General features: G+C 41.0%; 2 protein-coding genes across 2 annotated transcripts; both read left to right on the forward strand.

Moving 5' to 3' along the window:
- Positions 1-4,911: 4,911 nt before the first annotated feature.
- LOC115570094 (cystatin-A1-like) lies at positions 4,912-19,671 on the forward strand. The gene is made up of 8 exons (XM_030398366.1): positions 4,912-5,020; positions 5,325-5,389; positions 5,818-6,022; positions 17,190-17,254; positions 17,642-17,901; positions 18,908-18,990; positions 19,093-19,194; positions 19,368-19,671. The coding sequence occupies exons 5-8, from the start codon at positions 17,823-17,825 to the stop codon at positions 19,500-19,502; spliced, it is 399 nt and encodes a 132-aa protein (XP_030254226.1). The 5' UTR covers positions 4,912-5,020; positions 5,325-5,389; positions 5,818-6,022; positions 17,190-17,254; positions 17,642-17,822; the 3' UTR covers positions 19,503-19,671.
- A 1,442-nt stretch (positions 19,672-21,113) lies between these two features.
- On the forward strand, positions 21,114-21,897 carry LOC115570102 (cystatin-B-like). Its single transcript, XM_030398377.1, has 3 exons — positions 21,114-21,226; positions 21,327-21,428; positions 21,595-21,897. The coding sequence occupies exons 1-3, from the start codon at positions 21,152-21,154 to the stop codon at positions 21,727-21,729; spliced, it is 312 nt and encodes a 103-aa protein (XP_030254237.1). The 5' UTR covers positions 21,114-21,151; the 3' UTR covers positions 21,730-21,897.
- Positions 21,898-23,569: the final 1,672 nt, after the last annotated feature.

The following is a 23,569-nucleotide window of genomic DNA, read 5'->3' on the forward strand; positions in this document are numbered from 1 at the left end:
CTGTTCACTGCCTCTATTTATTTATCAGTGGGGTTCCCGGGACCTGTTCAGGATCCCAAATGAAGAGGGGAAGAAACTGTTCATGTGGCGGGAGGTTTTGGTCCTGATGGACCACAGCCTCCTGCCAGAGGGGAGAGTCTCAAAAAGTCTGTGACCGGGAGGTGTGGGCCAGACCTGCTCAACTGGCGGCCCTTTAACAACGTCATTCTGGCCATTTAATCATTTTGCCAATAGGTTAATTAGCCCATCCATTAGTTATTTCTGTTGCTTGTGACAAAAACACTTTTGTAAAAGTTTGCTTAAGTTTAATCCAGACAGTGTAACATGCTTCCATTCTTTTTTTTTTAAAAAGGAGCATTGTTTATTTCTGTGCTCTTGAAAGTATAATGTGCCTTTTTAATTGTGGAAACTAATGAGCAAAGTGGAGAGGTAAAAAAAAAAAAGTATAATATTCAAATTTTGATCTTTACAGGTCAGACATAGGAGCGTAGAAGTCTGGCCCCTTGGCACATTTTTTTTCAAATTGAACAGGCCTGGTGTAGGTTAGCGTTTTAAAATGTATCATGTCTATTGCTATACTGTTAATTTGTCACTAGATGGCACTGTTGTCAGATTTGAAGTTCATCATTATGGTCTTCTATCAGTTTTCTTCAATATGTGAAAGGTTTCACAACTCTGTATAACATCCATACATGGATAAGTTAACAAATGAATCAACTGAAAATCAAAAGTCTCGGATGGTAACACCCTCTTGGACTTTGATTAGTTGTTGTGTAACTCAAAAACTTCTGTGGAAGCAATTTCCTGCATACGACACATATTTCTTCAGTAACACATACCATCTGTTGGAGGAACTTGGCATCCTTACAAAACATACAAAAAGGCAAGATAAGCAAGTTTATTTGTATAGCACAATTCAGACACAAGGCAACTCAAAGTGCTTTACAGGAGCATACTAATAACATTAAAAGATGCATTCAAAATACATTTTAAAACAAGTAAGAAGACTTCAAGAACCAAACAGTAAAGCAAGTTAAGAAATAGGGAAGTAGGCTGAAATAGAAAAAGGTTTAAAAGAGACAAGACTAGAAAATAAAAGTCACAGTGCAGTTCAAAGCTTTAAAATTGCTTCATTGAAAAGCAGTGGTAAACTGAAAGGTCTTCAGTCTTGATTTAAAAGAGGTGAGAGTAGGAGCAGACCTGCAATTTTCAGGGAGTTTGTTCCAGATATGTGGCGCATAATAACTGAACGCTGCTTCTCCATGTTTAGTTCTGACTCGAGGGACTGAAAGCAGACCGGTACCTGACGATCTCAGAGGTCTGGATGGTTCATAACGTGGCAGCGGATCAGTAATGTATTTTGGCCCGAAACCATTAAGGGCTTTCTAAACCAACAGCAGGATTTTGAAATATTCTTTGACAGACAGGAAGCCAGTGTAAAGATCTAAGAACTGGAGTGTTGTGGTCTACTTTTTTGGTTTTTGTTAGGACTCGAGCAGCAGCGTTCTGAATCAGCTGCAACTGTCTGATGGAGTTTTTATGGAGTCCTGTAAAGACACTGTTGCAGTAGTGGAGTCTGCTGGAGAGCAATACACGGACAAGTTTTTCAAAATCCTGCCGAGACATAAGTCCTTTTATCCTGGATATATTCTTAAGGTGATAGTAGGCTGGCTTTGTAATTGTCTTAGTGTGTGTCTTTCATCCACTCAAATGTGTAATTACTAATAGCCACAAAGTAGTCTCTATGGTTTAGATAGGATTTAAACCATTTTAGTGCTGTACCAGAAAGTCCCACCCAGTTTTCCAGTCAGTCCAATAGTATATTATGGTCTACCGTGTCAACTGCAGCACTGAGATCCAGTAATACTCAGACTGAAATGTTTCCACTGTCTGTGTTTAAATGAATGCCACTGAAGACCTTGCCAAGAGCGGTCTCAGTGCTGTGATGTAGTCAAAATTGTGATTGGAAAACATCAAAACAGTCATTTATCATTAAGTAATTGATCAGCTGTTGAAAAACAGCTTTTTCAATGATTTTACTTATAATTGGGAGGTTTGATATGGGCCTATAATTATTCAATACTGATGTGTCAAGATTGTTCTTCTTCAGGAGTGGTTTAATGACTGCTGTTTTCATGGCTTGGGGGGAAAAACACCTGAGAGAAGACACATGTTGACAGTCTTTAGAAGATCTGGAGTCATGCAGTCTGAAACTTTTTTGAAGAACCCTGCTGATAAAATATCAAGGCAGCAGGAAGATTTCAAATACCACATGATGTCCTGCATGTTAGAGTTATTAGAGTTGGTTTTAGGTGGACAGAATGGACAACACACCTCCTGTACCTGGTACGGTGGCACTGACCGCTTGTCTAATTTTCAGAATTTTGGCAGTGAAGAAGGATGCAAATTCATTACAGGCTCTGGTAAATGGATGTTCAGTGGCTACTGGCACGGGAGGGTTTGTTAGCCTGTTGACAGTAGCAAACAGGGCACGAGCATTATCATTGTTTTTGGTTATAATGTCTGAGAAGAAGGAAACGTAAAGACTCTCTTTATAAATGTAAAACTGAACCTGGAGATGAGAAAGGTGAGAAAGTTCAGTGACAGACCAGTATCAACGGGCCTCCTTGTTCTCTGTCCTGAAGTGCAGATGACTGAACATTTACACACTGTTGAACAAAAGCTGTTCCAATCATTTCTACTGGTATAAAGACATATTTGTATACCAGCCACAGACAGAACTCCATCATCTGAGTCTACTCATCTAATGACTAAAAGTCATGGTTCATGTCGAGGCTGACTTCTCCTCTGCCGATACTGCCAAAAATGTTACAGCACATATCTTTTCATCTCCCCAAGAATTGCTTTGATTGAAAGACTTTGGCAAGTTCAGTTTCGATCACAAAAACACAAAACTGGTTGAACCGTGTCAGAGCTATTGAATCAAAGAAGAGCTCTGTCAAAGGACAATGTGCTGTGGTTTGGCAATCTGTGGATTTGGCTGCTGGTTTTCAAAAACCTTTGCCAACAATTTCCAAAGAACAAGTGATCAGTGATACTTAATGATTGACTGGCATCACCTGTTGCAGGAACTTGATTTCAATCCAACTCATAGGCTGTGTCCAAATTCAGGGGCACCATCCTTCGGAGTGCGTATTTGAAGTGCAATTACGTCACTAAGCCGCGCGAAGTCTGTCCAAATTCAAAGTGTAAGTATTGGGTCTATACTCCGTTTTTAGTCATTTGAGCGTCAAACGCCAGATATGTTAAACTTCAAGGGACCTTTAAACCTCAAAATATCAGTTAAAATACGTTGGTAATGCTCAACTTAATGCCTTTTACTTTCAACCATTAGACGTTCAGAGGTTGACTTATATCGTATTGTGACTGCGGAGATGTTATAGACTCATTTTACTTCATGTACATAAATGGACCAAGATGAACAGATTTAGATCAGGCTGTGATCCGTGTAAAGTCTAGTTAAACGTTGGAATAAAGAGCTATGTTTATGATTATTATCCTTATGATTATATTATTTTGCTGTATTAGAACTCTTTGGTGTGTTTCGCATTTCATCGTGTTTTAGGGAGTAAACAGAGAAGCTTCATCAATGTCCGAAGTCAGAACAACATTTGTTCACAGGGCGAAACATTCCGCTGGCTGGACGGGAGTATGGCTATAATATTTAATAATAAATAATAAATAGCCGATTTGTCAGTCCTGATGTCACTTTTTGTAAATCTTTGCATCCCTGTGTTAATGTGATCTTGAGTTTACCTTTTCTCTTGCTTCAAGGAGGGAGGATGAAGAAGGACAAGAGGCTGCAGAGAGGATGGAGAGGCTCTTCTCTGCTCCAGAGGACAATCCTTACATTATTTCTGTTATTGAGTTAATTGTATGAGTTATTTTTAAATTATTTGCTCATAATTGTTAATTTTATATCATTCATTAAATAAAATATTGTTTTATTGTTACACATTGTCTATTCCATTCGGTATTTAAAGCTTAAGTACAGTTTATAACAGCAAACGGCATCAAGTGCTTCTTTTCAGGACAACAAGGGATTGAATGTTTTCTTTTATTATTAAGGTCTTAACATTTACGACTATTTACAAAATGACAGCATAAATAACTATTTACAGATTATTATTAACTAATCACAAAAATAATAATTATTAAAAACAATATTAAAACAGTAACAGATGATGGACAGTAACAGGCTGAGCAGGAGTCCCTGCAGTGCTGCTGGGCTGGATGGTGTCAGTGGGACATCATCTGGGTCGGTACTCAGGGTGTTTGGGGGTCCAGTCTCCTCTGTCCACCACATCGTCCATAAACTGGGTCTGCAGTTCTGACTCCATCCACGGCTGCCATGTCACTTGTTTTAAGAAAGAGGCAAGAATTATAATTTCACACTCTAATTATAATAATAATAATCATAATTACAACAAACAAAACTATCTACCAAACATTTTAAATACAATGCCTTTAAAATATAAATTAAAACCATATGTGGCGATCAGCAGTTTACATGTCAGCATTAACGTAATGTATCGGTATGTTAATGAGCCCATACTGTTAGCTAGCTAATAATGATTATATTGATAACATTACTGTGGGTTTAATAACAGGTTTACCTCTCCACGGTCCTCAGCCCGAGATAAACCAGAGCCGCTTCTACTCTTCCTCCACAAGCACGAGGATTAAAAAGAAAATCAGGAATTCCTGAAGCTCAAACAGATCTGACAGTCAAACTTTTCAAACTACTCTTCTGGTCACTTTCGCGGACCTTACCTCACCAGAAATAGTGAGGTGCGGGAACATCTGGTGACGCAACCAGGAAATGCTGCGAAGGGTAGGCCGTCCAATTTCACAACAGGCTGACGCTGCCTGCAGGTCTCTCTGAAGGACCCTGCCTTTGCTGGCGGCGAAGGACGGGTCCTTGAAGGATGCTGCCCCTGAATTTGGACACAGCCAGAGACTCACCTGTTCACCAGGAGGGATATTTGCTATTTTTCGAGTGGGTAAATATGTTTAAAATGTTACTTTCTGTACGAAACGCTTGACAAATAATCACTTTTGAGATCGTATATAAGTGTAACATGTGATGTTTACCGCAGATAGCGACGTAGTTATTCAGATGTTTACAGATTTCGAGTCCATGTGCTAGGTCGCGGAGAAATGAATTAAGAGGTCAGCAAAGTTAATAGACGCTCAAAGTATTGTAAATTCAGTTTACAGAGTTACATTTTGCCATTGTTCATGCTGGAAAACTTTCACTAGTTGTGCATTTTACTGAAAATTATGTTTATTTTCGTGTGTAGAGCTGCATGAGTTTGACGGCCTGTCGCTGCATGATGTGCATCTGAGTTAGCACAGAGATCGTGTTGTAAGTATATTAATGAGCTGTATGATTTAATTTCATATTAATGTACTAATGTTTCATATTCTGTGAAAATAACTGTATGTGGATTTTGTTTATTTCTTTTATTCTGTTTAACAGAAGAGCTACCGCTACAGTCCTTCATGTACTTACATAAAGCTGTTCATGCATGTTGATGCATGTTCATGTATGTCATGCATTTACATACATTGGTTCATGAGTTGTTAATGCACTGGCATTGGTGCACTTTCAGTCAGAGATATTGTTTACCAAGATAGGTGAAATCCTTTGAGTTTTGAGGAGTAAGATATTACTTGAAGTGAGATTCTTCATGCCTGAAGATGTCCATTTTTGTTTGTGAATGAAATCTTTGTTAAAACCTAAACCAAATTTAATTCTCCAAGATAATTTAATATTACTCTCATTTTTTAAAGAGTATTCAGAGAAATACAGATCCGGTCACACAACATGTGAGCGCGCACACTGATGTGCAGTCGGGCGGTCAGCTGTGTGTCTACGAGTCAACTAGTCCGGAAAATGAAACGGCAAAAGCAGAGATGTTCTACTGGCAAAAGCCATCTGGGGCGCACTTTCTAAAGCACAGAGAAGAAGAGCAGGAGAAACGTGCAAAGGACAAAGGTATGTCATTATGATTATACTTTTTTTTTTTTTTTTGTGACAAACTTTTTATTAATTACTTTGAACATTACATCACAAACATAGTGCCATTGCCTTATAACTAAAGATTTTAAATAAAAAGCTAATGATATATATGCATACACACACACATACATATATCTACATACATACACACTTACTCATGCGCATGTACACTTACACATTGTGTACACAAGTAAATAACAAGAAGGGAAGTATCGGACAGAAGATAAGCTGACCTACAGAGATAAAGCAGGTAAAATAAGAGAAAAGAAAAGGGGAAAAAAAAAAACCCTTATATACGAGCGAGCAATGTTATGTCAGGAAGAGATCCGATAAGAGCATCCCAGGCCTGCATAGTAGATGCTCGCGCTTTGTGTATGACTGCCAATGACCTTTCTAAAAGAGCAATGTCTCTAAAATGATTTAACCATTCTTTTGTCGATGGGATATCTGGGGAAAACCATGAATGTATTATAGTCTTCTTAGCGGCAGTCAATCCTGCAAATATAATTTTCCTCTGTGCAAATCTGGTATTGCCACTAAGAGCGGAGTCATCATTAAATAAAAGTAGGGGGGGATGCATAGGAGTAGGAAATCCTAAAATATTTTCAAGGCAATTAAGCGCCTTGGACCAAAGGCCAGACACGGAGGGACACTCCCACCAAATATGAAGGTATGTGCCAACAGTGTTCTGATCACATTTCGTACAATTGGGGTCATCTGTCAGTTTCATTGTAAAGCGTCTGTGTGGCGTGACATAAAATTTGTGTACAAACTTGTAATGAATAAGTTGATGTGCTGGATTCCTGGATGAAAAGGTTATGTTAGTCCAAATCTTGTCCCAGTCCAGGTCATAACCCTGACCCTCAAGTTCACAATTCCAAGAATGAATCACTCCCAAAGGTTTAACACATTTAGAGAGCAGTTCATTGTAAACAGCGGACACTAATCCAGTAGAGGGCGTTCGAGAGGAAATCCAAATGTCCAACGGATGAGAGGGTAAAGGTATATCCCATGGAACTCCATGGGCACGGATTGCAGATCTCAGTTGGAGATACAAAAACCAAGGAAACCCAGGGAGGGAATAACGTTCTTTAAGCTCTTGGAGTGAAATCAAGCCATTTCTGTCATACAGATCCTGGAGAGTGTGAATTCCTCCAGAAGCCCAATTGTCATTAAAATAGGGACCAGAATGCTGTAATAAATTGTAGTTATACCAAACAGGAGAGCGGTCACAGAGCTTTATGTTACAACCCATATGTTTCTGGACAGCAGACCAAATTTTCAGGGAGTTGCCTATGATTGGCCCAAACTTTCTACATACAGACCTAGGTTTCACCCCACAAAATAGTAAATCCGTTATCCTATGTGGTTTTACCATCTCTTTCTCTATTTGTCGCCATGGTGTGACAACATTCTCATTGCACCAAATTGCCAATTGTTTTATTTGAAATGACCAGTAGTATAATTTAAAGTCAGGTACTGCCAAGCCTCCAGAGTGTTTTGGTCGCTGTAACATGTGTAAGCGAATACGAGCTCTTTTATCATTCCATATGAATTTTGTGGTCAGGGACTGTAGTTCCTCAAAGTAATTAGGTGGTGGAGGTAAAGGGATCATAGAGAACAGGAAATTCAGTCGACCGAGTACATTCATTTTCAGTATTGCAATTCTGCCTTGCAGTGACATCTTGAGCACAGACCACCTCTGAATGTCCGATGCAATCTCTGATTTAAGTTTATTATAATTTGCATGCGAAATATCCGAGAAATTGGTTACAATTATGCCTAGATATGTAAATGTGGAGTTATGCCATTGGATATGTTGAATAGCTGGTAAAGTAAGGTGCTTTGCAGGGGCATTTAAAGGAATAAGGAGGGATTTATCCCAGTTAATTTTATAACCAGAAAATAGGCTGAACTGTGTGAAGACTTTGAGTATTTGAGGTAGAGACTTAGAAATGTCAGTAAAAAAAAGTAATACATCGTCCACGTTAAGCGAAATTTTATGTTGTGTATCTTGTATACTGATGGGCGAGATGTGCGGGTCTAATCTAATTGTCTGGGCTAGCGGTTCAAGTGACAAAGCAAAGAGGAGCGGGGACAGGGGGCAGCCTTGCCGAGTTCCATGCTGCAGAGGGAATGTTTTGGACAGAATATTATTTGTTTGTACTACTGCACAATGGTTGGTGTATAGTGTTTTGATCATTGATATAAATTTTTTGCCAAATCCAAAATTCTCCAAAACCTGCCACAGATATACCCAGCTGACTCGATCGAAGGCTTTTAGCGCATCCAGGCTGAATATAGCTGCAGGGCGTGTATCCGATTCTGACGAATGTAATATATGGAAAAGGCGTCGGATATTATCTGATGCAAGTCTTCCCTTTAAAAAACCTGTTTGGTCACAATGAATTAATTTACCTACACATGGCTCCAGTCTTCTGACTAGCACTTTGGCAAAGAGCTTCAGTTCTGTTGTGATGAGTGATATCGGCCTGTAACTGCCACATCTCAAAGGTGGTTTATCTTTCTTAAGCAGTACTGATATGAGAGATGTATTTTGATCACGATGAAAGGAACCAGTGTCTAAAGCATATTCAAGAGAATTTAAAAGCAATGGCCTAACAATATCCCACAATTCCAACAACAGCTCTGGAGGCAGCCCGTCAAGGCCAGGCGATTTCCCTTTTTGCATTGAGCTCAATGCCTCTTTAAGTTCTAAAAGAGTGAGTGGCGTTTCAAGGCATTCTGCCTCATTGTCAGTCAATGATGGTAATTTAAGTTCTGACAAATACAATTTAAGGGCAGCCAAGTCAGGAGCAGGATCCGCTGTATAGAGATGAGAATAAAATTCTGCAAAAGTATTATTTATTTCACCTTGGTCATAGGTGACGGGTCCAGCTGATGTTTGGATTGCACTAATAGTGGAAAAGGATTCATTTTGTTTCAACCTGGCAGCTAAAAGCTTACTTGATCTTTCGCTCTGATCATAATATGTGAGTCTTGTACGATGAATTATAAATTCAGCTTTATCTTTGAGCAAATTATTCAGTTCGAATTTCAAGGCCGAGAGAGTTGAATGGTTTTGTTCCGAAAACTGCTGTTTTAAGTCAGATTCCAAAGTTCGTATCTCATCTTCCAATTGCGTAACCCTGTGCCTTCTGGCCGCCTTCAAATAAGAGGCAAATGACAAGGCCTCTCCCCTTATAAAACATTTAGTTGTTTCCCAAAGTATTTGGGGTGAGGCTGCTGTCTCTAAGTTAATTTCTAAAAGTATTTTAAGATTATTTCTCAGTTTTTTCAAAAAATCTGCATTCTGGAGTAATGTTGTATTGAAACGCCACCTGCGTGTACCTTTACTGTGGGTCGGTAGAAACTTAAAGTTATATAACACAGGGGCATGATCTGATATTACAATGGGGAGGATATCAGTGGAATTAATACAGTGATTCAGGGAGGCAGAAGTGAGGATGTAATCAATTCTTGAGTATGTCTTGTGCCTGGCCGAGAAAAAAGTATAATTCTGAACTAAAGGGTTCCTTAAGCGCCATGGATCAATAACATTAAGCTCAGAAATAAAGGTGTTAATCCCTCGAGGGGAGTCCGGGGTTGAAATTGCATTTACAGATTTGTCTAAATTTTTGTCACACACCTGGTTAAAATCACCCCCGACTATAAGCTGATGACCTGGAAAGTCTAAGAGAGAATTAGAGATTGTCCTTAAGAAGTTTGGATCGTGGGTGTTTGGGCCATATACTGATGCAAGACAAATTTTAGTGTTGTTAATTGTAACACAGACGTAAGTCAGTCTGCCAATGCCATCGTTGCCCGATTTTTCCACCTTCACCCCCAACTTCCTACTGAATAGAATAGCCACTCACTTTGTCCTATTTGTCGCAGAGGAGTGGGCAACACGCTTATAGAATCTATTCTGAAACCTATGAACATCATTTGTTTTCAGATGCGTTTCTTGGATCAGAGCAATGGAAACCTCTTTACGTTTAAGGAATTCTAAGCATTTGGTGCGTTTTACTGGGGAATTTAGACCCCGGACATTCCACGACATTACATTACAGGAGTTATTCATATTCAAGTTTGAGCCATCTTATCAACTGGAGGATATCACATGTAGGTCTGCACAAAATGGTGCTCCTCAAATATAAGGCATGCGAATCAGAAAAAAAGATATAACAGTCTCTATATAAATAGCAAGGCTCTGGCAAAAAACACAGAACAATTATAACAAAACATTCCACCCGCAAGAGATGATAAATGGTCTCTTAGGATGGAGAACTAAAGAAAAATAACAAAAGGGGCTTTCTTATTGACCAACTGTGGCTTCAACAGTGATACACGTCTCCTGTCCGAGTCCGTATGGGTATCAGAAACAATAACTCAATAACCATCTGCTTGTAAGGCAAAATTGGGCTCTAATCAGGTTATCTCCTCAAAATCAGTCTGCATCAACCTGAATTGAATACTTAAAGTGACTTGTGCCAAATTCCCACTAGTCAGAAATAACGTTTATCACAATGTCAGCAGTGTCCTGTAATGGCATTTATAAACCATCAAAAATATCAGTGATAAAGCCATAAACCTGTAAAATAAAGTACAGTACAGTACTACACTCATTACCTCTTTCATGCAAATGTGGGTCAAACACTCGATACAGTCGAGAGGAGAGGAAGCAGCATGAAACCTCAAGCAATCCGCTACTTTGGGTCAAGTTGAAACATTGTCCCTCCCAAGGGTCCCTCGTCCTCCGGTATGGCAGAGAAAGACACGCGGGGGGTGCCGTTTTCACCGGATTTTGAACGAGGGCTCCGGTCGAGCCTGGCCATAAATGTCTCTGCGTCCGCCACACTTTCGAAAAAGTGCAGCGAACCGTTGTGTTTAACCTTCAGTGTCGCTGGATATCTCAGGAACGGCCGCAGACCTCTGTTGGCAAGCTGTTTTCTCACCGGATCGAAGGCTTTCCTCCTCTGTGCAGTATCGTTGCTGTAGTCAGGGAAAAACAGCAGCCTGGATGTCGATGTCCGCCCATCGCTGGATGTCTGGTATGTAGGCACGGACGAGAGGGCTCTGGCTCCATTGAGAATTTTCTCCCTGTCCTGGTAACGAAGTAGCCGGAAGATGAGTGTCCGCGGGCGGCTGGTCCTGTCCTGGGTGGTGAATATACGATGGGCCCGTTGAATTTCAATCTTCTCCCCGGCCAGGGAGGGGATCCACACGGGTAGGTTATCTTGTAAAAATTGGATGGCATTTTCACCCTCTGCTGACTCTGGCAGGCCGACAAGTCGCAGGTTAGACCTCCGTGATCTGTCCTCCATCTCAGCGACTTTCTGACGGAGATTTAGTAGCTCTTTCTGGAGGTCACCCACATCGTGTTTCACCGCTCTGATATTAGCCGATGTAGCGTCCAGGCTCCCCTGCAGCTTTCTACCAACCTCGGCTTGCTGTGCGATATCCCCACTGAGTTTGCTCACTGCGAGTTGGAGGCTTCAATCATGGCTTTCAGGGCTTGAATTTCACCGGCAAGCATTTCCTCGACTGCCTCTCTCACAGCCAATTTCACTTTCCCGGTTAGCCTTTCTTCTTGTTCGCGCAAGGCTAATAAGATGGCGGCATTTGAGATGTCCTCCAGTTCTTGGCCCGAAACTTTCTTTTTGCCCATTGTCTCGTCCGCAGACGATTTATTCTTCGCTCCTCTGCCGCTTGACATTTTGCAGCGATACTTAGACGTAGTTTAAACTAGAATAGTTTCTGAATTGTAGGATATTTCGTGTATTATCGGACTTTTGAGACGGAGCTCAGAACTACACGCGCATCACGCCTGGGCAGCCACCGGAAGTCGATTATACATTTTTTAAATTCACCGATCATTAATGATATTATCATGCTAGCTACACTGCATGAAAAGTGGGATTTTCGTCCCCGTAAACGCCCGAAAATCTCCCTAATTTTCGGCAGTTAACGACAATTTACAGGCTGTGAACGTGGCGTTTGTCTGTGCCGAAAATTGTCGGAAACGAACCATGACGTCAGCGGAGCTCCCGGAGGTGCGAACGCCTCCAATTTGCATATGAATAGCAGCGAAACCACGCCTGGCCAGAGAATGTGTGGGCTGGCTTGAATATCCTCACTCAGTATTGGATGAAACCACTACTCGTAAACAAGCAAAATCACTCGTGATTGGTCACCCTGGGTCATCATAAATGTAAACCCCGGTGGGAATATATATATATATATGATTTATTCATTCATTTATATTTATGATATCATCAATGACATGAATGAATTTACTGAGGAAAGGAACATTTGCCAGGAAGGAGTTGTTTATTCAAAGAGTTTTATTAGCACAAACACACAGCATGTACAGAGCATAATTTGCCCACACAACAAACAGGAAGCTCACAAGAGGCCCAAATCCTGCAGCACCGCGAAGTGTCTGTTTCTGCAGACGTCTGTGGTGCGCTGCCCTGTACTCCGGAATCGCCTCTCATGTGACAGCAGTGTGGCGCAGAGCTCGGTGAGCTCCCGGCTGCGAAAGGACGGAGGTCGCACAATCCATCCAGACACCCGCCAGCTTGTGCCGTCTTCCTCCTCAGACATCAGGTCCATGGCGGCGCACTTCCAAAGGTCCACCTCATCCTCAGCTAGCACTCTGTCTCGCTTCCAGCAGCTGTAATAACAATCAATAAAGACGATCAGTACTGCGCGATGCACTGCGTATGGATACAACACATTTATTATTTAATAGAATAATAGTCACATTGACCAAAGACGGATCCAATCTAATAAATCTTACCCTCTTTGTCCTCGATCGACTCCGAGCTGAACTCCTCACAGCTTCCGCCTGCGATGCAAGATCTGGTTGTTTGTTGTCCTGCGTACTGTCTCGTAATGTCTTACAGGCAGCTGGAAAACAATTAAAAAGACTGGTATGAATAAAGAAACGTAAGTCACAGTAAAATTAAACGAGGGAGAAAACAGTAACAGTTACTTACACACAATGGCGTCATTATCGGCATCGTGTAAATGTGGACTTGCAGACGAGGCTCCGAGCTAACAGGAGGTCGCGGCCTCGTTATGAGGCGAGGTTAGTCTGTGACAACAAAATGCCCGCAGCGATAAACCTCCGTGTCCCTCTGCGGCAGCGAAGCTCCGTCCGTCGGCAATATTCTTCGTGGCGACCCGGCAAAGCTCCTCTCGTCCGCGCAGGCCTCCTCTCGACAATGGCCGGGCCGCTAGCCTAGCTCCTGCTAGCTAGCTTAGCTCCTGCTAGCTAGCTTAGCTCCTGCTAGCTAGCTTAGCTCCTGCTAGCTAGCTTAGCCGAACTTGCTTCGTGTCCAATAAAACACAAACACTTTGACTGCGATGGAGAGTCCAACTCACAGCACGTCGTCCGACAACAGTTCACAGTCTGTTAGTGATAAAACACGACACTGACGACACACACAGTCCACTGTTAGCTGCTCGACGCCATTAACTCTTTCTTCTTCTTCCTCGTCACTCACGCTCCGGTCAACCCGGAAGTGTAAAAACTCTTACAGGTCATGAACTCTCACACGCAATAAGAATTACTTTTCAACTGCTTTTAAAACATTCAGAACCCATGAAATTATAGAAATGCTTTTTTTATATATATATTTTAATATCTTGGTTATCTCAAAATATTTCATGCAAATTTTAACTTCTTAACAACTGGCGTTTTATCTTTAACTTGTTCCCAGGAGAGAGAGAGAGAGAGAAAAGAATAAATAATCTTTTTTACATAACATTGGCCATTGCTAATGACATACACAGTAATTAATCTGGCATACTTTCATTAAATAAATCCATTCAAGCTAAAATATAAGGTCTATAATTAGGCTATACTAAGCCTCATCTATTTATACCAGAGATTTTCTTAAAATGAAGTTAACACCTTTTAGAAAAAGATCACCTGGGGTAAAACTCCCCCTGCTACCCTGATTTGCATTTGTATAGCTCACAGCATTTTCATTTACATGTTAAAGCCTCCCCTAGAATCAGGGGGAGGGGGGTCATGGGGGGGACAACTGCCAAGCAAGGCCCACGTCAATTTCCGACAATTCACGGCAGTTTTCAGTGTTGCCTGCAAATTGCCGCAAACCTGAAATTCCACGTCAATCTACAGTGCCGCATACTGACGAAAATCCCACTTTTCATGCAGTGCTAGCAGTAGCATCGTGACACATTACTAGTAAGCTAATGTTAAAGTCTGTGTAAAGCAAAATCAGCCATTTTCTTCTAAACACATTAGACAGGTCATAAATGTGTTTACTTAAAACATGTAAAAGCCATTCGGCCATTTAGAATTTAATTTTGGAGCTAGGCTCACAAACTGTTTTTCAACATTTCTGTGTTCAGGATTTCAGCGCGTCAGCTTCAGCGGTTCTCCCACTCACTCTGCAGTCATGGATAGCATTGCTTACAATAGTTTGCAGCTAGCTAACCAGCCAACCGGTCAGCTAACCAGTCATGTCTCCTCCACATCGCTCGTGCATCTTTCCTGGATGCCACAGTGTGCAGGATGACGGCGCTGTTAGCTTATTTAAGTTTCCTTCGGATGACAACATAAGGAAGCGGTGGATCGATTTTGTCAAGAGGAGCTAACGTTACTGTGGGGAGTTCAACATCACCACCAACACCCGTCTCTGCAGTGTCCACTTTACCCCTGATAGTTTCAGCAACTATCACCAGGTAATGTCTGGATTTCTGCAGAGTCCGTTGACGCTGGTCACTCGGACCCTCACGAACCGACCCTCTCCATCCCCGGCTTGCATCCTCTCCACCCGCCGACAGCAAGTGCCACCGGCCTTATGTGGCCGCCACTGACCCTCTCCATCCTGCTGACAGCGAGTGCCACCGTCATAATGTGGCCGCCGCCGCAGCTGACCCTCTCCATCCCGCTGACGGCGGGTCCTACCGGCATATTGTGGCCGCCACCGCAGCTGACCCTCTCCGTCCCACTGACGGCGGGTCCTACCGGCGGTATGTGGCGGTAGTATCAGGGCTGCATTATTGGTGAGCCGTCCCAGTGTGAGCGGATAATCCGGAGGCGCGGAGCGAGGGTGTGTCAGTCTGACAGTCTGATAACTGCACAGGTCCTTCATTCAACTAAATACAGAGAAATGTCCCACAAAGCAACGTTACATGACCGAACAAAAGTAATGTAGTAACTGTAACTGTCTTTGGCAACTTATATGAGGAAAACAAATACCACAGCTGTACGTGGAGAAGCGTCTGTCCTCCTGTCCGTCCTCCGCCTGTCCTCCCGACTCTCCCTCACATTTCTGCTCAGAAAATAGCGTTTTCCACGCTTGTCACAAGAGTGTTTAACTCACCGAGTGTTTGACGAAAATAAATCACCGCAACCGTCAGCTCTCCTGACCGAAACTTCAGGGAATTTCCCCCAGAAAACAACCTCTGTCCCTGCGAGTGACAGAGTCAGACGGCGTCCTGTTTACTGATGGTGATTATGTATAATTATGTCATTTAGCGCGAAAAACTTCACTCCGTCACTTTCCAGGATGTTTGGTGGGTCAGGATCTCAATCACTATACATTATAACAGCATCCATATGATTATAAACTGTCCGCGGGTTTAGATAGACAAGGGGAACACCTGGGGAGAAACCGACTTCATTAACATGACGTCCCCCCTGCGCTGCATGGGCATGGTTCCAGCGCCTCTAGCTGACACGCCCCCAGCGTTTCACAGCAGAAAGAAGTGCTTGTTTTTCCATGATTTTGAGACCTAATTTTATATACTTAGCAATTGTTTTAATCTTTCAAATTTGGCTTAGTGGTCAATGATACATGTTTCTATGGTGTGACAAACTCATAACACAATTTTTTTGCCGCTTTACACGGTCTTTAAGTAGCAATGAGGGTGTGTGACGTCCGCTTCGTTCGGCCAGGTTTGGTGTTGCAGTCAGCCGCAAAATTGTCATAATAAGACTGTCATAAGACTGGTTCAGACTGCTGGCCTGGGCTGGCCTTGTCTGGCTGGCTGTTTTCAATAAAAACACTACACAAGTTGACGCTAGCTGCGGTATATAGCACTCTGCATCCATATAGCAACATTAGATTCAGTTTTGGATTAGTTTTAACTTTACTGTCAAGTTCAAGTGCCGTGAAATACAGTTTCACATCTAACCAGAGTGCAAACTAATAAAGTGCTGAGTGAGTCAGTGCCTCATATGCAGATGAGGATATCAACATGTTGACTGTATAGAGTAGAGATGTCCCAAACGATTATTTTTCAAACGATTAATCTAGCGATTATTTTTTCGATTAGTCGACTAATCTAACGATTAATTTAACGTTACATAACCAAACAAAAGTAGTGTAGTAACTGTAACATTGACCAGTTTACTGTTGGCGATTATGTTATTATGTAATTTAGCGTGAAAAACGTAACTCTTTCACTTTCCAGGATGTTTAGGGGGCCGAGTTCTCAATCACTACATATTATAAACCGTCCGCCGGTTTAGTTTGACAGGGGGGACACCTGGAAAACACCCCAACGTCATCATCATGATGTGTACCCTCACGCCTCTTTAGGAACTGCAGCGCCGGCTTTCTGTGTGAATTACATGGCGGTTCATCTTTACTCCAGCGGTGCTTTGCTCTGTGTGAATGGTCAACGGCGGAGAATTGACGAACCGCCGCTGCGGCATTAATGCAGTGTCTCTGTGTGAGAGGGGCTATTCTCAGCCTCCGCAGGTACTACCATTTCCTGTTTGGGACGACGCGTCGATGCAAATTAATCATGTTGTAATTTATGTCGTCGACGCGTCGTCCCAGCCCTAATAGAGAGAGGTGCAAAAGATGAGCATGTGTTATATACTGATGAACAGAGATGGGTATAAGTTGCATGCTGATGGAATATTGAACCAAAAATTTATGTATAATAATAAGTTACAGGTAGTTATGTTTATACAGAGAGGTAGACATGAAGCTGTGAGCATATGGGACTATGCAAATTAAATAAAATGAATGTCAAAATTAAAATGTTTAGCAACTTGATATTAATATCATTTGAAAACTGGAAATGATTCACTCCATGTTGATATTACACTTGCTTCTTATATCATTTTGGATTGACTTAAAATATTTAGGACCACCCGCAGCGGAATCATCAGAACAGGAACAGCATGCACCTCAGCTGCTCCAGTTTCCTCAGGTGAGTTTAATGTGTAGCCTGTGTATCCTTTGCTATTGGCCCAGATTTCCCCTAGGTCTGGGGCCGGTAACACAGACAACCCAATGATGCTGAATTATCCACATTTGGCTGTTATACAGTGTTGTGAAACCTTTCACATACTGAAGAAAGCTGGTAGAAGACCAAGTTGATGAACTTCAAATATGACAACAGTGCCATCTAGTGACAATTTATCAGTATAGAAATAAACATATAATGCAGTTTAAAACAATACCAGTCTACACCAGGCCTGTTCAATTTGGGAAAAAAAAAAAAATAAGGTCACCAGTTGTGTACAGATGGGCACCACAAAGCCACAACATATCTATAGTGAAGAGAGGGGACTTGATCATGTTTTGTCCGCTACAGGGGCATCCAAGAGGGCACTTTGCAGCTCAACCCCTCCGGGATGAATGAGCCTGTGGAAGACTCTTACGTTGGAGCCACATGCGTTAGCACAGCTCAGCTGGAAGCTGTGACTTTCGGCCTTCTATTGTGGGCTGTTGTTGATCCTCCTTTAAGACTTTCTCCCTAAATTCCTGCTTCCACTATGGCCGCCTCCCAACTCCTCTCAGATATCAGTGGAAGAACAACAAAGTACAGCGAGGACAAGTCAGTCCAGACTACTAGTACGTACTGCCTTTTCAAAAAATCTTTCACAGCTGGCTCCCATCTCACTCTTAATGCAGTAATATACTGTAAACATGTTAGAAATCAAAATCTGCATAGAAGAAATGGTATAAGTACATACATTGATCTTTGTAGTGAGTGTAGTGAGGATGTTCCCCCACCAGGAAGCTTTGTGGTCACAATGAATCCAGTCCATATACATATACTGTAATATGAATCAATGATATCACAGCAATAATTACCTTGATGAGACAGGTTTGTCCAGCCACTACCTGCATTTCACTGCTCAGAAGTCCACATATTTCTTCTTTGTCTTTTCCTCAGCTTGATTCTTCACCTGTGTATGAATGAGGGGCTTGAAGCAGGTGTGAGGAGCACACTGCTCACTATCAGCCCCCCGTTCATGTTTTAGTTCAGTAGGTCAACACACCTGAGTGGGATTAAATGGATGTCCTGCCTTAAACACTCATCTTTGAATTCTAGGTCAGGATGAAGAAATGAAAGTGGTTAAAGTCTGACAGAATATTCTAATTTCATTGTTTAGCATGTCTTGTATTATCTTATGCATGGCATGTTTATTTATTGCAAAATTAGGATGTATATTCAACAAAGATCTGTACATTGATGCTCATGCTTGACCTTTTTGGGGGGAAATATAAACTATGCATTATTGTGTAGGGATATCTTAAATAAAGCAGGAAAATTTAGTTTGTTCAATTCTTACATTTCTTCTCTGATGTCCAGATGAACAGATTACTAAAGCTCCAGACATTTGTAGTCTTTGTTCGAATGCAATATACATTTGATTAACTGGAAGCAGTCAGATGAATCTATGCTCATGTTAAGTTTGTGCTTACACATGTAGCTCCACCCAACATGCAGTGGGGCCACCTTTCAGATGTATCCAGGTGTGGCTACTGTGTATAAATACATGTGTATCTGACACACAGTTGAAACAGTTGAGACACAAAAGCAGAAAGTTGACTTCTCTGTTAAACATGACAGAACCCAAGACAATGGATGGAATGCCCGGAGGATGGAGTGAGACAAGTGATGCTGATAAGGAAACTCAGTGGATTTGTGATCAGGTGAGCTTCACTCTGTCTTCACTCTTTATAATCTCTACATAAAACTCTGTGGTCTGATCTTCAGTCTGAATTTACATCACATTTTATTTCTTTCATACACAGGTGAAGAGCCTTGTGCAGGGAAAGACCAACAAGATATACCAGGAATACAGAGCAGTTAAATACAGGTCACAGGTTGTGGCTGGATTTAACTACCTCTTCAAGGTAAATAATGTTGTGATAATTATTTTAAAGAGAAATAAGAATGTCTCAGATACATGAACTGAATGAAGTGTGACATCTTTGCAGGCATTTAACACCGCTCCTTCATTTTCAACAACATGAGATCAAGATGAAAATGTGAATTTATTCCAAATTCACTTCTCTTTTTCCTGCAGGTTTGTGTTGGAGGACCCAGCTACATTCATGTTCAGGTCTACCAAGCACTTCCCTGTCATGGAGGACATCTTTGGCTGAGCGGTGTACAGGAGGACAAAACCCACGACGAGCCCCTTGAACCTATCAGCAATTAAATACTTACAGGCTGCAGTCTCTGCTTCTTCATCCTGAAGTGATTCCACACAATGTTGATTAACAATACATGATGTTTGATTCTGAATGTCACATTAAACATAAAGATGAAAATGTTGCTGTTTGGAAGGAACAAGCTGAATGAACTACTTTGAAAGAAATAAAATAAGTCTGAAGCATATCCTGTGTCCTGTGTGTATTTTCTAAAGTCATTTGACACATTAAATCATGATATTCTTATTCATGAACTTTTCATATTTAACTTTTGATGCTAAAACTTTAGAGTGCTGACAATCTTGTCTTTTCAACCATATGAGGGGTGAATATAACAATGAACAGAAAACTAGCACTGATCAATGAAATAAATGTACTTTTTAATTAAAATATCATTTCATGGGACTTAAAAGGGCAACAATTAGATTTTTTTGTATAAAACCATTACTCATCAATAAACTATATGTGATGTTAAAACAAATAATCATTTGCATCATTTAAATTCATTTGTTACAATCATAACTTCATTCTGAGGACATTTCAATTGTAAAGATCTTTTATTTTAGTGCCTTTGATTTCAGAAGAGTTTGGTTTTGAATCAGAGCGCTGCATCTAACCTGTCAATCAAACACCCGGCCCATCAGTGAGGTGTGGGCTCTGTTATCTTCATCTTGTTTCTTTGTCTCCTCTGTCCTTCTCAAGTCACGATCAAGCGCCACTCTGGAGTTTTATTTGCCATGTTCGTGTGCCCGTTCATCACTAACTTCATTTCTGGGAACATTTTATTCAACAAAATCAACTGTGTCCATCTCAAATATGGACAGTTCTACAACAATTGTCTTCCATCTGAGTGTACTGATGTTTCACTAAATATGAGCACAGCTACTAATCATTCATTATCTGTTTAGATAAGACTTTACTGCCAGAGGAGTTCTGGAGAAAGAACGCCTCATCTTTAACAACCACCACTGCAAATAAAAAGATACCTATGTGACTCAGATAGAAGTCTGACAGAGAATTTTCCCACTTTCTTTGCTTATTATATCTTGTATTATCTTCTTAGGTGTGGAATGTTTTATTTATTACCTAACACTGTAGTATAATAGTAATACTAATAATTTGTTTATCTATCATTTATTTTTTTAAAGAAATGACAATGCACATTAATTAACATGATCACCAAAGTCTATCATGTAAATGTGCCAGGCTTAGCCATACGGGCTTATTTTCTTGAAAGTCAAAACGTTTTATCATGTTGCAGCTGTGGATTGTGAAAAAAGTGTTTGTGTCTGCTGGTCAGGATATTCAGCACTGAGGGGGAGGAAGTTGACATTTTTTTTGCGAGGGGATGTCTTAGGTAGAGCAGCAGTTTTACGTTTCTTCTCTAAAGTCCAGATGAACAGGTTACTAAAGTTCCAGACATTTGCAGTCTTTGTTTGATGCAACATACATTTGATTAACTGGAAGCAGTCAGATGAATCTATGCTAATGTTAAGTTTGTGCTTACACATGTAGCTCCACCCAACATGCAGTGGGGCCACCTTTCAGATGTATGCAGGTGTGGCTACTCTGTATAAATACATGTGTATCTGACACACAGTTGAGACATACAAGCAGAAAGTTGACTTCTCTGTTAAACTTGACAGAACTTGAGACAATGGCAGATAAAAATTGTGGAGAATGGAGTTGTACAATGTACACTGATAAGGAAACTCAGTGGATTTGTGATCAGGTGAGCTTCACTCTGTCTTTACTCTTTGCAATCTCTACATAAAACTCTGTGGTCTGATCTTCAGTCTGGATTTATATCATTTTATTTCTTTCATACACAGGTGAGGAGCCTCGTGGAGGTAAAGACGAACAAGATATACCAGGAATACAGAGCAGTTTTATTCAGGAATCAGCTTGTGGCTGGAACAAACTTCCTCTTCAAGGTAATTAATGTTGTGATATTAATTTTAAAGAGAAGTAAGAATGTCTCAGATATATGAACTGAATGAAGTGTGACATCCAGTTGCACTGCTCCTCAATGCTCTGTAACACGAGATCAAGATGAAGATATTCAATAAAAGATCCAATTCACTTCTCTTTTTCCTGCAGGTTCGTGTTGGAGATCCGAACTACATTCATGTTCAGGTCTGCCAAGCACTTCCCTGTAACGGAGGATGGCTTCAGCTGAGCGGTGTACAGGAGGACAAAACCCAAGACATCCCCCTCGAACCTATCAGCAATTAAATACTTACAGGCTGCAGTCTCTGCTCCTTCATTCTGAAATGATTCCACACAATGTTGATTAACAAAACATGATTTTTGATTCTGAATGTCACATTACACATAAAGATGAAAATGTTGTTGTTTGGAAGGAACAAGTTGAATGAACTACTTTCTAAAGAAATAAAGAAAGCCCGAAGCATATCCTGTGTCCTGTGTGTATTTTCTAACGATCTGGAAAGAAGTTGTAGCACAACAGTTAATGAAGCCACTAAAGTTTGGCCTACATAAAAAAACTTAAATCAACACCTTTATAAAGTCAACGCAGTATTTCTGGCTCCTCTGTCTTTGTTAAATTATGATCAAGCTCCACTCTGGAGTTTTATTTGTGATGTTCGTATGCTCGTTCATCACTAACGTCATTCCTGGGATAATTTACTTAACAAAATCGACTGCTTCCATTTCAAATATGGACCGTTATACAAGAAATGATGGCAAATGGAAAAGTAGTAGTAAAATCATGTGTCATTTGGGATAACATTTAATAAACAAACCTGTTTTGTTGATTTTACTTCCTTCTCAACAAAGTGATTCTTCATGACACATAGAAATACAGAAATGCTCACCCTCATTATTGGACGCCCAAAACGTAACTGTTTTTATTCTCACAAAATAAACCTGGTTAATATTTTCTTGACAATGTCAAGTTTTCTTCACTTGCATCTTGTAGCAGCATTTTTTGTCCCACAAATATCATAGTGCTCGTTCTGTTTGGATATTTTACAGCCGAAACTGTTTTCACTCTCATCAGTGTTTTTTCCAGCGGCAGTGGGCTGCTTTTCCAGTGAAACAGAATCTGAATTACAATCAACTTTCCTTTAGATGCTTTTTTTTGCACAATATATGGCAACTTTTTAAAAATAAATATTTTCTAATATGATAAACTAAAGAATGGTGAAAACAAACGCTGCAATTGAGTTTGCATTTCACGCATCCCATCCTCTATGACCCAGTGGTAAGATGATGTGTTCTTTCTCCAGGACTTCTCCTCAGGCAGTAAAGACTTTTCTTATCTCATCTTACTTCAGATTTAACAGTGTTCAAAAGGCGTTAATATGAGGAAGTGCACAGAAGTTGAAATGCCACATTGCTATATTATCACCCAGTCAATATCACTACTTTGTTGTGTTGGGCCTCATGCCATATGGCTCAAACAAAGAGAAGGCCTCTAGGGGAAATCAAAAGCCTAACTTCTTGGGCCTTATCAACATGAAGAGTTGAAGAACAAAGGAACTGAACCAATGCCCAAAAGGTGTGAAGAACTGTAAATCAAGGTATGACACATCCCCAAAACTTTCACCCGGTCCCTATTGGCTGCAAGCCATGAAAACTCCGCCAGGATCACAAAGACGTCACTCAGAGCGTAAAGTTCAGGAGACCCCACTGCATGTCGCATTCATAGGGTAACGTGATGCTGTGAAGAGACTCCGGTTTCATTCAGCAGCTACCGTAAGGGTGTACTTTAAGAAACGTTTTTCACTTCGCTTGGCCTAGGCTTCAGTTCTTTCCACACTGGACAAAACAGAGACTGTTTTGTTGGAATATTCTTCATTATTGTTTTGGATCCATAGGGGAACACCGCACAAACCAGTCAGTCCTCTCCGTCTCCAGAAGGAAGAAATACTCTTTAGAAGGAGACGGAACCACCGACGTCCAGTCCTTCCATCAGGTCGGCAACGCTGTGTGATAGCAGCCTGCCTGTCAGCTGTTAGGACGCTAAAGCTGACCCCGCGCATGCATCCAAAACGAGTTGGAGCTTTGAGTCAGACGGGACACGCGCTAGTCACAACGAGCGACCAAAATA

This window comes from Sparus aurata, chromosome 19 (assembly GCF_900880675.1).
Source record: "Sparus aurata chromosome 19, fSpaAur1.1, whole genome shotgun sequence".
NCBI classification, from domain to species: Eukaryota; Metazoa; Chordata; class Actinopteri; order Spariformes; family Sparidae; genus Sparus; species Sparus aurata.

Bases quoted from the DNA above. Each gene is read 5' to 3' on its own strand.
- LOC115570094 (XM_030398366.1), top strand. From the start codon at position 17,823: ATGGCCGCCTCCCAACTCCTCTCAGATATCAGTGGAAGAACAACAAAG. The intron at 17,902-18,907 runs GTACGTACTGCC...TAAACATGACAG, and splicing joins CAAGTCAGTCCAGACTACTA to AACCCAAGACAATGGATGGA. The intron at 19,195-19,367 runs GTAAATAATGTT...TTTTTCCTGCAG, and splicing joins GATTTAACTACCTCTTCAAG to GTTTGTGTTGGAGGACCCAG.
- LOC115570102 (XM_030398377.1), top strand. From the start codon at position 21,152: ATGGCAGATAAAAATTGTGGAGAATGGAGTTGTACAATGTACACTGAT. The intron at 21,227-21,326 runs GTGAGCTTCACT...TTTCATACACAG, and splicing joins CTCAGTGGATTTGTGATCAG to GTGAGGAGCCTCGTGGAGGT. The intron at 21,429-21,594 runs GTAATTAATGTT...TTTTTCCTGCAG, and splicing joins GAACAAACTTCCTCTTCAAG to GTTCGTGTTGGAGATCCGAA.